Raw genomic sequence first — 12687 nt, 5'->3', positions numbered from 1 at the left:
TTTGGGTTCATAAACATTTCATTATTTCCGTTGTTACTTTTACGTTGTAATTTCATGTACTGAAACGTTCCATGGCCTTGCAGATTTCTTCCTGAGTTTGGTCCTACGGAACTAGACGTGTGAATAAAAAAATAAATATACGGCAACGTTAGTTAAGCGTGTGGAACGAGTACTATTAAGTTTTGATAAGAATAATACGTTACTGACAATTCGAAGCTAGACTCTAGTTCTGGCCTTCAGGCACTGAACATGCACCCCTTAAGACTTCAGCCGCAGCGTTATTGGAGAGCGCATAGTGGTAGCAGAGACCATAGCAACACTCAGCAGCTTGCAAGTATTTATGTAATAAAGCGCCAGTAGAAGGAAGGTGCTCCGCGCGCGCGCCAGCGTGCTTGCCCCTAGCGACGAGTGCGGGCGACACAGACCGTATGCTCTCGGTGCGGGACCTGGGCGAGCCGTCGCGGCTGTTGCACCGCTTGAGCCTGCGGGCGCCGGGGGCCGCGCCGCCGAGGCTGCGAGCCGTCCGCCAGCTGTCCAGCCGGTGCCGCACCGCCGTCTGCACCTCCGAGTTCAGGAAGCAGTAGAACAGCGCCACCGTGAAGCCCTGCCCAACAACACACAGGCCGCCGCGTTCTGACACCGCGTTTCAAGTGAGTCAGTTGGCTTTCTACGTATGGACTAGCACCGAGCCTCGAGTGAGTTCAGATCCCAAATATGTCTGTGTAAAGATCCATTCACGCCATAATTGAAGAGCTTAAATCACACTACATAGACATGCCTCCTCTTTATCAGCCACGTAACCACCCTCCCCCGTGGTGACACATAGGTTGTAGACCGTGATTCGAGTGGTAGCCACATACGTCTTCTTCCGCACAAAGGTACGGTAAATCCGATGTCGATAGCTAATACAAAAAGTTATCAGCTTTAATATTGGCTTTATATTTCCTTAAATGGAACTTTATAGTTCAATTATTTTATGACCAGTAATACGCCTCTTTCTGGCTTCAATTAAATAGTTACTTATAATCCGTCTTGATCACAAAATTTTTATTCATATGACCGGTTTCCGTTCATCGAGAACCATCTTCACATCTGTAATGATAATTATACTAATTTACTATTTCACGAATGCTAATCTTTTTCATCTTATCTAAACAACATCAAATGTACCAGAACGTACCTGATATTTCGGTTGCAGGAGTAACCCGTCCAAATCCAGCAACTTTCATATGTTGTGTCACATAAAATAGGTTGGCAGAATGCACGTCATTTACATTAATTATAACACTATTACCGAAAGGTGGCGTCTGGTACATTTTTTACGTTCCATATGCACATATTGTATTCGGTAGATTTTTTTGATTAACTTTTATCTCCAAAAATACTTAATTAAAATCTGTAGATGTCAAGGTTAAAATCTGTACTTATCAATTAAACACAGTGACATGCACTCAGTCACGAACATTGAACACAATTTAGACATCCTGCATAGAGCTCATAAGGGACGGTTTCTTAACATTTTGGAAGAAATTGAAATATACACCCACAAAAAGAAAGATCCGGATTTAATCCTCAACGAACAAAGTGAGTTCAATCATAACGCCTATTTTAGCATTTATGGCGACTTATTAAGATGACAACCGTTGCGTGTGGAGGTCCAGGCCGAGGGATGAGAGATGGTGCGCTATGAAGAAGCTGGAAGATGCCTGCAGTTCCTGGCGTCGTCGATGGGGCCCTCCTGCGCGGCCCTCTTGCCCACGGCGATGGACATCAGACAACTGAGCGGATCGCGGCACGACACCGAAATGGCGGGAACCACGGAAGCAGACCGTAGAGGAAAGCAAATCCACACCAGCCCCATAGATATAGAAATCGCCCTATGTTTTTTAGATCGTATAAAAATGATAATGTTACTGTGTTTAATATTGATAAATACAGATTTTAACCTTGACATCTACAGATTTTGATAAAGTATTTTTGGAGATAAAAGTTAATCAAAAAAATCTACTGATTACAATATCTGCATATGGAATGTAACAAATGTACCAGATGCCACCTGTCGGTAATTGCGTTATAATTAATATAAATGACGTGCATTCTGCCAACCAATTTTACGTGACGCAACATGTGAAAGTTACTGGATTTGGACGGGTTACTCCTGTAACCGGTACGTTCTGGTACATTTGATGTTCTGGGAGAGCCCAAAATCACACAACACAGTCTTTGTTACATTGCCAGTTTTGGTGCAAGTACCGGCAAGTTGCTTTAAATTTACACGTTTATACGCAGTAAACTCATAGAAACAGCTGATAGTTACAAAACTATGGATATGATTTGGAATGATCATTAAAACTCAACTGTCGGTAAAGAGGTGTCAGACTTCGCTCCGAGACAATGCACTTACTTCACAAAGAAAACTACACACCTCAACAATAGCCTGGAATGAGATAGACTTTACTACAATGACCTCTTGTAGAACACCCATTGAGGATTGTACAATACTTTATTGACAAAGTGAGCATAATTCCTCCTGAAAAAAAGAAAGATATTGTTTAGTTACAAAAAGTCATTATGAAACAAAGCAGGCTCTCTCCTAATTCTACGTCTTGAAAACAAACACAGTGGAAATCTATATTTCAGAACGCTGATTGTCAGTCTTAAGTAGTGAGTATATCCTTCCGGGGCAGGGGTGAGTTCTTCCACGCCGCGAAGTAGCCTGTGGGTGAGGCGATCAAGCTTATCTTGGGGAATGTGGTCCCACTCTTCACCGGCAGTTTCAGTGGCGTCCTGATGATTGTCAGGTGGATTCGGACGCAGTGTAATGACCACCTTCAACAAGTACTATGCATACTCAGCTGCTTTCACGTCTGCCTATTGTGCTGGTCAATGCATTCGGTTGATGTTGCATCTTTGAAGGTACCGAGACGTAGCTACAGTAAGCTGTGGTTTCGCATTGTCATCTACTTGGATGAAGTTGTCACAGATTTCACGTCTATAGGATCTTACGGTCGTTTGTAGGAGCTGTTGAGGAGAGTGGGGGCCAGTCGAATTGCCGCAGATGGGAATTAGATGGGTCTGCCACCAAATCATTATTGCCGCCTAGAACGTTACACTTCCACCTGCAAACGGATGACCATTCTGAACGTTTCGGGGTTCTAGGGATCGTTTAGCGCTTCTGCAAACCCTAAGATGTCTAGTGTCCGCCCGCAAACGAATCCTGGTCTCATCAGGAAATGTAACATTACTCCATTCTACAATGGTCCATTATCGATATCCGTCGGTTTCGTTGGTTCAGTGCAAAACTTCTCATAGATCGTCTGGAATGAAGACCACCGTGATGTGACCTTCTGTGCACTGTTCGGTTTGAGATACGAAACCCTGTTGCCCGGGAGAAGTTATTTCCAATATTTCTGGCAGTTGATGGTGGGCTCCTGCGAGCCGACACTTGGAGGAAACGATCCTTCTCTGGTGCTGTCATACGAAGACGACCATTCCCCGTCCCTCTGTTATTTCTACAAACGTCAGACACTATACTCTGAGTGCCACATAACCGATCGACAGTATCTTACTACGTGTGACCTTCTGAAAGTAATGCCACTACCCTGACACCATTAAAGTGTTGTATGCCTCTACGTGGAAAGTTACTGCAGTGCTGAATACAAACTGAGCGAAGCTGCTGTTGATACTGGACGACTCGCGGTGTGTCGCTGCGGCAGCGATATGTTTAGGTCTACATTACTGGAAAACGGTCACAAGGCATGCTCGTAGTAAACACCGTCCAATATATGGATAATACAGGACTAGCGGTTGAGAATACCGCTTCAGTTGTAATTTTTTTTTTTTATCACGACTGGTTTCGGGCTCTCATAAGCCCATCCTCAGGGGTCGCAACTGTGCTGTGGCCCCCGAGCGTCGCAGTGGACGTGTATCAGGCGTGGGTTGCTACCGGTAGTGATAATAAAATAAATTTACAACTGAAGCGGTGTTTTCAACGTCTAGTATAATGCTCAGTTGCGGATGTTCGTCCAACAGGATTGTTTGTGATAATGAAGGAGTTAGTTAGTTACGTGTTACATTGATCAGCCTCACGGTAACCGTTCTTATGTGGAACGTGTCAAGTGCATAAGAAATGCACACAGGAGTAAAGGTACTTTGTTGTTCTTTTTAAGCTATAAATTTTTTATAGCTACCCCATGTCCTTAAAGGGCACAAAATACACATATTATAAGTATATATAAGTATTCCTATTCAAAAGTTCATGTATAGTATAAAAGGAGCTGTCAAAGAGGTATGATTTCATTTTATTTTTAAAACTGTTACTGCTGTTTGTCAGATATTTTATTTCATCTGGTAATGCCTAGGTCAGTGAGACCGCTAGTATCGTAGACTACATTTTACGATAGTATTCAAAATCATTTATAAATCGATACGATATTACAGTACCTGTGTTTGTAAGAAGTAACATGCAACACTCTTCCATAAATACATGCGTAACCAAGGAACATTCCATTGTACTACAAACACATGGACTGGTTCAAATGGCTCTGAGCACTATGGGACTTAACTGCTGAGGTCATCAGTCCCCTAGAACTTAGAACTACTTAACCCTAACTAACCTAAGGACATCACACACATCCATGCCCGAGGCAGGATTCTAGCCTGTGACCGTAGCGGTCACGCGGTTCCAAACTGAAGCGCTTAGAACCTCACGGCCACACCGGCCGGCGCCACATGGACTGCAATAAAGTATTTCTCCGCGACAGCTGGCCGGAGTGGCCGAGCGGTTCTAGGCGCTACAGTCTGGAACCACGCGACCGCTACGGTCGCAGGTTCGAATCCTGCCTCGGGCATGGATGTGTGTGATGTCCTTAGGTTGGTTAGGTTTAAGTAGTCCAAAGTTCTAGGGGACTGATGACCTCAGAAGTTAGGTCCCATAGTGCTCAGAGCCATTTGAACCATTTATCCGCCACACAAGGGTAACGACTGTCGATCTGATGTCTCTCCTGTGCGGAAATTACATCTGTACTAGGACAGTTTAATCACTCATGGACATTTATCCGCCACACCAGGGTAACGACTGTCGATCTGATGTCTCTGCTGTACGGAAATTACATCTGTACTAGGACAGTTTAATCACTCATGGACTGCGACATACAAAAATTTGGGCCTGGACTTGAGGCCTGCACGGATAGCCGACGTTGTGTGGGTGACCGCTGGCGACAGGCGTGAAATGCCGTTTCGATTTCCGATCAGTCACAAATTTTCAATATCGTCATTCCTTTCTACACCTGGAGGTTGCCCGTATTCGCTACTGCGTATGCTTTCCTGTATATATAAATCATTTGTATATACATCTTCAAATTGCGTTCAAATTGTGGTACAAGCACCAAACATAACTAACAAGCGTTGTTCAAATGGTTCAAATGGCTCTGAGCACTATGGGACTTAACATCTGAGATCATCAGTCCCCTAGAACTTAGAACTACTTAAACCTAACTAACCTAAGGACATCTCACACATCCACGGCCCGAGACAGGATTCGAACCTGCGACCGAAGCGGTCGCGCGGTTCCAGGCTGAAGCGCCTAAAACCGCTCGGCCACAACGGCCGGCTCAAGCGTTATTGAACTTGTACAAAGAACGACAGAGTGAATGGTCACAGGTTTGTTGGCACAAAGAAGAGCGTGCCGGAAATTCTAAAAATCTGCACTGGCACGCTCTTGAAGATAGAATCAAATCATGCGCTGGCACCCCATTTACAAATGTGACTAACCAGTATTAAATGAATAGTCTGAAAACATTGTTCAGCTTCATTCTTGAAGAAAAAAATTAATTACAGCAGGCACAGACGCGACTGCAATGAGAAGATATCCCATCTTGCGGCACAACCTTCTGCTATCCAGTTCAGACCTGTTTGCAGAGAACATATGTAGATGTCAAATAAAACAAGTAATCCAGGCTTGCGTTACTTCGTTTAAGACCTATCACCACGCTGACGTTTTCCTTTTTTCTCATTCTCGCCTCTCTTCTATACCACCCAGTAGGTATTAGAATGTTCATACAATATGACAATGCTCATCTAGGTGACGTCATCCGACCTCGACTGGAGTAAGTTTTGCAAAGAAAATGCCAGTAACTATGAATATGTAGCAGGCACCACTGGGATCCTCCGTCGTTTGACAGCGTCTCTTACTGCCCATAACCTCCCTACCTGTGTAGACAGGAGCACGGCGCGGATATTGCCGTAGACCTCAGCGGAGAAGCCCTCGGTGGGCCCTGCAATCATGAGGATGTAGGTTATGCCCAGCAGCGGGATCAACACCAGCAGCGCCTTGCTGGCCTTCCGGTACTGCTGCGTCTCCACCGTGTTCGCAGACCGCAGCTTCGTTATCAGCACCTGAGTGAAAAAGTCCCGGGCGTGTCAAAGGTTTTTTACAGATCGAGCACAAATAGTAAAAGCAAATTAGTGTAAGCAACATAACATTTTTGTAGACAACAATGTGACTTTATTTTTGTTTTTATTTGGTGATTACACTACTTAGTCATTAAAAATGATAAAAAATTGCCTTTTTTAAACATATAAATGAAATGAGCAGAAACTGCCCTACCCATCTTCACTCTACTGTCTCATATTTAATATTTAAACACTAAGGGTCGACATCTGTTTTGCAATGGAACACCGTCACAGTAAGAAAAACAAATTAGGAATGCAGGGGTTATATTTGTTTTTACAGGGTTCTCTAATCATGACCAGTTGTGGGGTTGTATCTTGGTTTTGAGATTCAAATCAACTCTGAATTTTGTAACTCATTTACTTACTTTTACTTTACGTTTATTTGTGGCAAGGGCCTTATCGACCATACTAATACTCCGCGAAGTTCTTCCATTTCTGTCTGAGAGTGCGCTGTTTGACCATTCGGTGGTGATGTTCATCGCAGCTGTGTCCTCCTGGATGCTATGACGCCACGTAATTCTGGATCTTCCACTTCCTCTCGTTCTATCTACTGTACTGCCAAATGCTAATTTAGGTAGCATACTTTCCGCCAGCCTTTCTATACGGCATTCCAAGTTCACCTTTCTCTTCTTTAGGACTTTGACAGTATTACGATGTTTGTACACCCCCCTTTATTCTTCGTTTTTACTTATCTTCCATTCCATGTCAGTTTCCTCACACACCGACCCGAAAAGTTTCATTAGTATTTTTCTTTCGAACTTAACTAATTATTTTTTAACTTCGTTTCCAAATATTAATGCCTGAAATTTATATGACGTTAACGGTATAACAGGAGATTCATGAAAGCGGAGTTTGAAGTTAGTGCTAAGTGATCTTTTCTTTAAGATTTTGATAAGACAAGATTCCTCTATTCGCTGTTTCTAGACGGACATGTACTTATACACACATTAAAAAAAGCTTTGCATCACCTCGGTTCCCACAACTTCTGAAGGTAGACGTTGACTGTGGATACTGTATCACAGACGCAGACACTTTGACTGTTCAGAGATGTCACTAAAGCCACCCAAAGATGTAAACAACTATGCATGAGCAGCGCCTATTAGACGGAGGGGGTCCGACATCCGATCGGTTCCAGTAATTCCACCATGAAGGAGGTACACAGCTCGTGTTGACTGTGGTTCAGCCATGCCTAGACGGCGTCCACATTGTTACTTTGCACCAGGAATGACTCCCAACAGGGGAAGTATCCATGCGTCTCGGAGTGAACCAAAGCGATCTTGTTCGGACATGGAGGAGATACAGAGAGACAGAAACTGTCGACTGCCTCGCTCAGGCCGCGCAAGAACTGCTACTGCAGTCGATGACTCCTACCTACGGATTATGGCTCGGAGGAACCCTAACAGCAACGCCACCATATTGAATAATGCTTTTCGTGCAGCCACAGGACGTCATGTTCCGACTCAAACTGTGCGCAATAGGCTGCATGATGCGCAACTTCACTCCCGATGTCCATGGCGAGGTCCTTCTTTGCACCCACGACACATCTCAGCTTGGTACAGACGAGCCCAACAACATGCTGAATGGACCGCTCAGAATTGACGTTCTCTTTATCGCTGAGTGTCGCATGTGCCTTCAACCAGACAATAGTCGGAGACGTGTTTGGAGGCAGCCCGGTCAGGCTGCCAAGGGAGTTCAGCAAGGTTGAGGTTCCCTGCTGTTTTGCCGTGCCATTATGTGGGGATGACGTACACCGCCGGTGGTCATGAGCAGTGCCGTAACGGCTGTACGATACGTGAATGCTGTCCTCCGACCGTTGGTAAAACCCTATCGGCAGCATATTGATAAGGCATTCGTCTGCATGGACGACAATTCGCGCCCCCATCGTGTACATCTTCTCAATGACTTCCTTCAGGGTAACGCCTTCGCTCGACTAGAGTGGCCAGCATGTTCTGCAGACCTATCGCACATGCCTGGGTTAGATTGAAAAGGGATATTTAAGGATGACGTGACCCACCAATCACTCTGAGGGATCTACACCGAATCACTGTTGAGGAGTGGGGCAATGTTGAGCAACAGTGCCTTTGTACAATTGTGGATAGTATACCACGACGAGTATAGGCATACATCAGTGCAAGTGGACGTGCTACTGGGTATTAAAGGTACCAGTGTATACAGCAGTATGGACCACCACCTCTGAAGGTCTCGCTGTATGGTGGTACAAGATGCAATGTGTGGTTTTCATGAGCTATTAAAAGGGCGGAAATGATGATTATGTTGACCTCTATTCCAGTTTTCTGTACAGGTTTCGGAACTCTCTGAACCGAGGTGATGCAAAACATTTTTTGATGTGTGTATATCCATCCTATTGTTACCACTAAAAACACTCCCTAAATACCTGAAGCGGTCAACTGTCTTAAAAGTTAATCCATCTAAAACCGAAGGTGCTTTACTTCGGATTTTCTTATTTATGACCAGATACTCTGCCTTTTCTTCAGTAATCAGGGAACACAAGTTACGTATCGAATCATGCTAGTTCTGAGATGGTGAGAAAGAGAATAGCACTAGTGCGAAATGCGTCACTTAGTCAAAATTCGCAAATGTGAGCCCCTGTCGGCACCATGACCAGATCTCTCTGTCCCTGCACCAGGACCTCAAGTCAGTCTCCCTCCACGGCAGAACGGCAAGCTCCCAAAAATCACTCTTCTGTAAATCTAAGTCCCCACTTATGAAAAAAGAACATAATCTCTAAGTGGAAGGGATAACACCCACTCACTGCCATAGCGTCCATTGAAAATTCCGCTTTTTTTTACATGAATGTAGGAGAAACCTGCAGAAATTTCCCACTCCTGACTTACCGAGCGAATCTTAACATGCTGAGGATTGTATCAGCTTCTCCAAATGCTCATTGTTCGAGTCTTTCGCTCATTTGCTTGGATAACAAGATCAGAAGGGAAAGGCAATGAATTTTGTAATAGTGCCAAGCACACCCGTGGGTACAGGGAGGAGAGTTTGTTATGTGCAGTTATACTCTAGATACTTGCAGTTGCTTAGGAGCCACGAACTGCAGTGCTCTAGGGACCCACTCCCCTTCTTTAGAGCCTGTGTGACCGGCCTCCTGTTGTCACTCCAGACCACGGATCGAAAACCTGGGCCTCCTAGTTTCTGAACCACATAATTGGGAGCTTTTTAACTGAACTCCTCAAAAATAGCCAAGGAAATGAAGAGAAAGAAATCAAATATTGCTCAACGATATGTGACTGTCATCTCATAGAAAATTTTGTGTAAATAACTAAACTACATTCCTTCACTACTAGTAAAAATGGGGAACTTCTTACTTTACGAATACTGAAATAATATTAAATTGCATTTGCGATTTGAAATCGTTAATGATGTGTGCGCCCATGTTAATACTAGATACGAATATCGGAATAGTTAATACGGATGCTATGATAATAGTAAAATGGCCACAGTTCATTAAGAATATTGGTCACAAAAATACCTGTGACTATTTTGCTATTATCATAGCATCCATAATGGCTATTCACATACTACTATTCTGTAATACTAAATTTTTCTTTACAAAAAGTATTGGAAACAGATCTGTTAAGTCGTCAAACTTTTCGATCCAACCACTAAAATGCTGAGCTATATAGATTTGTCATAATATTTTAAATTTTCTATCTCAAATAAATAAGATTAGAGAAATGCTTTATTATTCTTTATTTGACGTGGGAGTGGAACCCTAGGCTCCCTTAGTTCTGAGAGTAATCCATTTCCATGTTGCCACATCATCGAATTGACGAGGGAGAGCTTCAGTTATTTGCCGTATAGCTATGTTTGATTTGTGTTGCTTCAGGAATTTTTGGGCTAAATACTTTTCTGTATTCAGACGTAATAAGCAACATTTTATAGTGACATTACAGCATAGTGCAAGTCCATGTTCCCTACCCACACAAACAGAATAAACATTCAGCTGTCAAACGATAGCAATATACGAAATTTTTGCAACACATACTATTCAGTTATTAAAGCAAATAAATCATTCATCTCCCTCTCTCCCTCCTTGCGTAACACTGTCTGCCAGTAACAGCTATTTAAACTGATCCGATTCATTAAACAGCTCGGTTCTTTTCAGCTAAATATTTGGTGAACAGTCACCTAAGGTCGGAAGGTCCCACTTGTAAATGTTGGGAAGATGGCATCTAATTCGAGCATTTTCCTTAGAAACAAACATTGATCGCAACCAGGGAATTTTTAGAAATTAAATCTGATCTTTAATTTTTCCTAGGACTGTGAGCTGCAGACAAAAGTATGAAGTTTCAGTATTTAACTGAGAATATGTTTCTGTGCACACCAGAGTAAATTCGTTGACTCACTCGACGTGTGCTGCGTGCCCGCGTGCTGCTTCTACCTCCTCCCACATCAACACAAATCTGTCTCTTTAGATTATTTTATTTCTGTTCCGAGTGGTAAAGCAGGTTGTTTAAGATCTGGCTGACTGTTAGTCTATTTGAGCCAGAAACCAGACTTAAGGATTTCCAATTGGTAATAAATGGGAGATGGTTATCAGTTCCGGTACTTGCCAGTACTTCGCTTGGTAGCAAGAAATGTAATTTTTGTACAGCATGAAAATACTTCAGTAACCCACTAACCTCCATGGAAAAAAAAAGTAGTGAGTATCCCATCGAGAATACACCAGGGGTACAGGGCACGGAATGTCTTATATATTTGCGAAATGTTGTGGTTGCGCAATATCTAGCAGCGTTATACATGTTACGATATGAGAATCTTACTGGGTCCTACTTCAGTTGGTCTTTAAGTCCATCCATAAATGCATTGTTGATGTGAGCAAGATGTGATGAATGCAATGCTTAAATCATCTCAGTCTGTACTGGAAGTTAGTAGCACTAGCGATAGTAGTGGATTATCTATACTAGGATACTGGACATGTCTTGTTATTACAGTTCAAGAAATGAATAATGTTATTCGTATTAAATACGTTTTCCACATTGAAATAATGGGGAAACAAGAAAAAATTTCGAAGCTTGACAGAAAAATAAACTCTAATGCAAAGTATGAAAAACGACGAAAACCACAGAAACTACTGACAAGTAAGGAAATAGAATAACGAATCACTAATGCCACCGTAAGTTCAGCAAAACATGTCATTCCCGTTTTTAAGAAGGGTCGTAGGACAGATGTACACAACTATAGACCTATATCATTGACGTCAATCGGTTGTAGAACAATGGAACATATTTTAGGCTCAAGAGCTATGACGTTCTTGGAGAAGGAAAAATCTCTATAAAAATCAACATGTATTCCGCAAACTCAGCTCGCTCTGTACCTCCATGAGATCCAGTGCCGTAGACAACGGCGCTCTCGTTGATGCCGTGTTCCTTGACTTCAGGAAGGCATTTGACACCGTCCGCCATTGCCGTCTAAAAGAAAAACAAATGATCTTACCGATTATCGGAGAAGATTTGCGACTGGATTCAAGACATCCTTGCAGACATAGCTCAACCCGTCGCTCTTATCCGAACAAAATCGGAAGATGTTAAGGTAATTTCCGGTTTGCCCCAGGGAAGTATGAACGGACTTTTACTGTTTACAATATACACAAATCATCCAGTAGAAAGCGTCGGATGCTCTCTCAGGCTACTTTCAGATGATGCGGTCGTCTGTAACGAAGTAGCAACGCCAGAAGATAGTAACGATTTTCGGAATGACCTCTAGAGAATTGATGAATGGTGCAGGCTTAAATTAGATTAGATTTACTTTCATTCCAATTGATCCGTATTGAGGAGGTCCTCCAGGATGTAGAACATGTCAGAAAGGCTCTGGCAGTTGACCGCGAACGTAAATAAATGTAACCTATTACGCATACATACGAAAAGAACTCCACTAATGTATAGCTACACTATTGATGACAAAACGATCTGCAGTGAAATTTCTAGGAGTAACTATCCGGAGCGATCTTAAGACGAATGACCACATAAAACAAATATTGTGAAAAGCAGATGCCAGATTCAGTTTCATAGGAAGAATCGTAAGGAAATGCAAATCATCCACGAAGGAAGTGGCTTATAAGGCGCTTGTTTGACCCATTGTTGAGTATTGTTCATATATCTGGGATCGATAGAAGAGAGAGATAAGATCCAACGAAGAGCGGCACATTTCGTCACGGCATAGTTTAGTCGGCCCGAGAACGTTATGGAGATGCTAAAAAAACTC

The 12687-nt window shown here is 43.0% G+C and overlaps 1 protein-coding gene across 1 annotated transcript in view; it reads right to left on the bottom strand.

Annotated features, from left to right (window-relative positions):
• Window positions 1-223: 223 nt before the first annotated feature.
• Window positions 224-12687, bottom strand: part of LOC126176347 (diuretic hormone receptor-like) — a 171403-nt gene continuing 158939 nt past the window's right edge. The window contains exons 8-9 of the mRNA XM_049923499.1: window positions 6211-6396; window positions 224-604 (exon numbers count right to left, since the gene is read on the bottom strand). Of these exons, the coding sequence (XP_049779456.1) occupies window positions 224-604; window positions 6211-6396 (567 nt within the window). The remainder of the gene's footprint in view (window positions 605-6210; window positions 6397-12687) is intronic.

This window comes from Schistocerca cancellata, chromosome 3 (genome assembly GCF_023864275.1).
Source record: "Schistocerca cancellata isolate TAMUIC-IGC-003103 chromosome 3, iqSchCanc2.1, whole genome shotgun sequence".
Taxonomy (NCBI): domain Eukaryota; kingdom Metazoa; phylum Arthropoda; class Insecta; order Orthoptera; family Acrididae; genus Schistocerca; species Schistocerca cancellata.
The sequence above is the reverse complement of the archived record's forward strand: the minus strand, read 5'-3'. Positions and strand labels throughout refer to the sequence as shown.